This window comes from Ahaetulla prasina, chromosome 16, assembly GCF_028640845.1.
Source record: "Ahaetulla prasina isolate Xishuangbanna chromosome 16, ASM2864084v1, whole genome shotgun sequence".
In the NCBI taxonomy this organism is placed as follows: domain Eukaryota; kingdom Metazoa; phylum Chordata; class Lepidosauria; order Squamata; family Colubridae; genus Ahaetulla; species Ahaetulla prasina.
Window position 1 is genome coordinate 6,771,850 of NC_080554.1, and position 3,151 is coordinate 6,775,000.

At 41.4% G+C, this 3,151-nt stretch overlaps 1 protein-coding gene across 1 annotated transcript in view; it reads left to right on the top strand.

The window, feature by feature from the left end:
• The first annotated feature begins 447 nt into the window (after window positions 1-447).
• The window catches only part of NIBAN2 (niban apoptosis regulator 2), a 42,864-nt gene continuing 40,160 nt past the window's right edge, over window positions 448-3,151 (top strand). Inside the window, exon 1 of the mRNA XM_058159723.1 lies at window positions 448-520. Within this exon, the coding sequence (XP_058015706.1) occupies window positions 463-520 (58 nt within the window). The 5' untranslated portion in view covers window positions 448-462. The remainder of the gene's footprint in view (window positions 521-3,151) is intronic.

The window sequence follows — 3,151 nt, forward strand, 5'->3', positions numbered from 1 at the left end:
CTTCTGACGAGCAGAGTTAACAGGCAGGGTTTAACGACCATGGTTCTGAGTTAACAACTGCAGCGATTCGCTTAATGACGGTGGCAAGACAGTTCGTAAACTGTGCAACAAAATTCACATAACCACGGTCTCACTTAGCAACAGAAATTTGGGGGTCGTAAGATGAGGATTACCTGCATGAATCCTGGCCACCGAAAGGTTGCAGAGTTTCTATCTAGGTGTGATTTGTAAGAACTAGGCTGACATCTGTCAGAAATGGTGTAGGGTTTCCTGCTTGGTTGGGGGGGGTTGGACTAGATGACCTACAAGGTCCCTTCCAACTCTGTTATTCTATATTCAGTGGAACGACATGCCTTCAGAAGTTGTGGGAGCTTCATCCCTGGAAGCTTTCAAGAAGAAACTGGACTGCCATCTGTCAGAAACGGCGTAGGGTCTCCAGCTTCGGCGAGGGGGTTGGACTAGATGACCTGCAAGGTCCCTTCCAACTCTGTTAATCTGTTAAAAACTGTTCTTCCTTCCGGTGAGAAACATAAAACTCTCCACTACAATTGTTTTTTTCTGTAGGAATAGTAGGAGGAGTTTTGTCTTCAGTTTTCTTTTTTAATCATCTAAGGTGAAACGCTCAGTTTCGGGCACTTCACCTGTCCGGTTGTTTTGTTGGGAGGAGGATGCCAAGGAGTTTCTACCACAAAGCTAGCATTTAGCTTTGAATTATAGCTATAATTTTTGAAACTCCACCCAGCCTTTTTTTTTTTTTGCCCTTCTATTTCTTGGTCTCTAAGAATGGAGGCATTCCACTCCTGAGCAAAAGAGCAAAAAAAAAGAGGAAGGAGGAAACAGAGAAAACAGCTGAGGTCTGAAACTAGCTGGAAATCTTTAAATTTTTCCCTTGGTCCTCTTGACTCTAGACACATTGGAATGCTACGAAACGCAACTCGGGACAGCAAATGGAGTTGATCTTTTTTTAGATGCGCAGAAAGCTTTTGACGGTGTAAATTGGCAATTTATGATACAACAGTTAAAATACGTTGGATCTTGGTGAAAATTTGTTGAATGGGATTAAGACAATGTATTTTCAGCAAACAGCAAAAGTAATAGTTAATGGGGACCATACATATATAGGTGGGAATACAAATTTTCTAAAATATTTTTTAAAAAAGTTTTGGCCCATTTTACCACCTTTCTCACTGCAGTTGTTAAGTGACGCACTGCAGTTGTTAAGTCAATCACCCAGTCATTAAGCGAATCCAGGTTCCCCGTAGACATTGCTCGTGCGAAGGTCACAAAAGGGGACCACACGACCCCAGGGACACTGAATCTGTCATAAATGTGAGTCAGTGGTAAGGCATCCGAATGCAAAACAGGGATGCTGCAACGGGGCCATAAGTGTGAAAAATGATCATCGGTCCCTTTTCTTTCAAATGGTCACTAAATGAAACGTCGTAAATTAAGGACTATCTGTAATGTGGTTGTATTTATGTAACGGGGCCGTTGATTTCCCTTTCTCGCCCTGTGTGAGAATCAAAAGATGCGGGACACAAATTGGCAAGAGAGGCGGATATATTTCTTTTCCAGAAAGAAAATGCTTTTTGAAGTTCTGTGGGCAGTTGCGAATAAAACACGGTTGCTTCGTTGCATCGTTTGCATCTGGCTTACCTTTTAAAAATGGTTGTGTTGACACTGGAAACGGAGGCCTAGCCCTGACGTAAGAATAAACAAAAGGGCGTGGCGTAAAATTCGGGGATGCAGACCATAATCGCTCCTGCCTGGTTTGTAAATTTTAATAGGGCATTATTCAATGCAGAACTGGAGCATTAATTCGATTTGAAATGCAGCTGTGAATCAAATTGATTTGAATTTCGATCACGTGGTTCCGTATTATTCTTTAGAGCAGTGATGGAGAATCTTTTTGGCACCGTGCCCAAACATGCATGCATCTGTGTGCGTGTGCGCGCCGGAGACCGGAAAATGGCCACAAAACTGCCCAGAAAACAGCCGGTTTTTCGGCTGCTATTTGGGCGTTTTCAGGCTGTTTTCCAGCGCTCTGGCACCCGCGAAGATCAGCTGGTCGGCGTGCCGGCCACTAGAAGAGCAGTTGGCGATGGCACAGGTGCCCACAGAGAGGGTGGGCATGTGTTTGCCATCACGGCTTTATAGAGTGACGTTTCTCAACCTTGGCAGCTTGGGTTGCACCAAGTATGCACCAAGACAAATTCTTTGTGTGTCCAATCACACTTGGCCCATAAAGAATTCTATTCTATTCTATTCTATTCTATTCTATTCTATTCTATTCTATTCTATTCTATTCTACTCTACTCCTATTCTAAAATTCTATTCTATTCTATATTCTATTCTTCTATTCTATTCTATAATTCTATTCTATTCTACTCTACTCTACTCTACTCTACTCTATTCTATTCTATTCTACTCTACTCCTATTCTAAAATTCTATTCTATTCTATATTCTATTCGTCTATTCTATAATTCTATTCTATTCTACTCTACTCTACTCTACTCTACTCTACTCTATTCTATTCTATTCTATTCTATTCTATTCTACTCTACTCTACTCTACTCCTATTCTAAAATTCTATTCTATTCTATATTCTATTCTTCTAGTCTATAATTCTATAATTCTATTCTATTCTACTCTACTCTACTCTACTCTACTCTACTCTACTCTACTCTACTCTACTCTATTCTATTGAGGATGTCTGGACCTCAGCTCCCAGAATTCCTCAACTGTTCGGCTGGAGAATTCTGGGACTTGAAGTGCCACCCATTGCGTTAGCTTTCAAGAAAATGCCACCTCGGTAAAAATAAAACTTTTTTATAAAAAAAAATAAAAGAAAAAAAAATGCCACTTCCACGTGTCCACTTGACCTTGTCTTGGTCTCTCCTGGCTGGTGGAGATAATTGTAGTGTCAGGCGAGTGTGACAAATTGCCAGGTAGTTTGAAGTGTTAATTATTTCCTGTCTCCTTGAAGAAGACGGACTTGAAATAAGAATAATGGATAGGAAGGAATGTAAGTGGGACTGTTTTCCTAAGCAGGTGGATCTGTGTTTGTACAGAATGTCCCTCCCTCCCTCCTTCCTTCCTTCCTTCCTTCCTCCTCACTCATTCACACACACTCACTCGTTCAAGGCCACC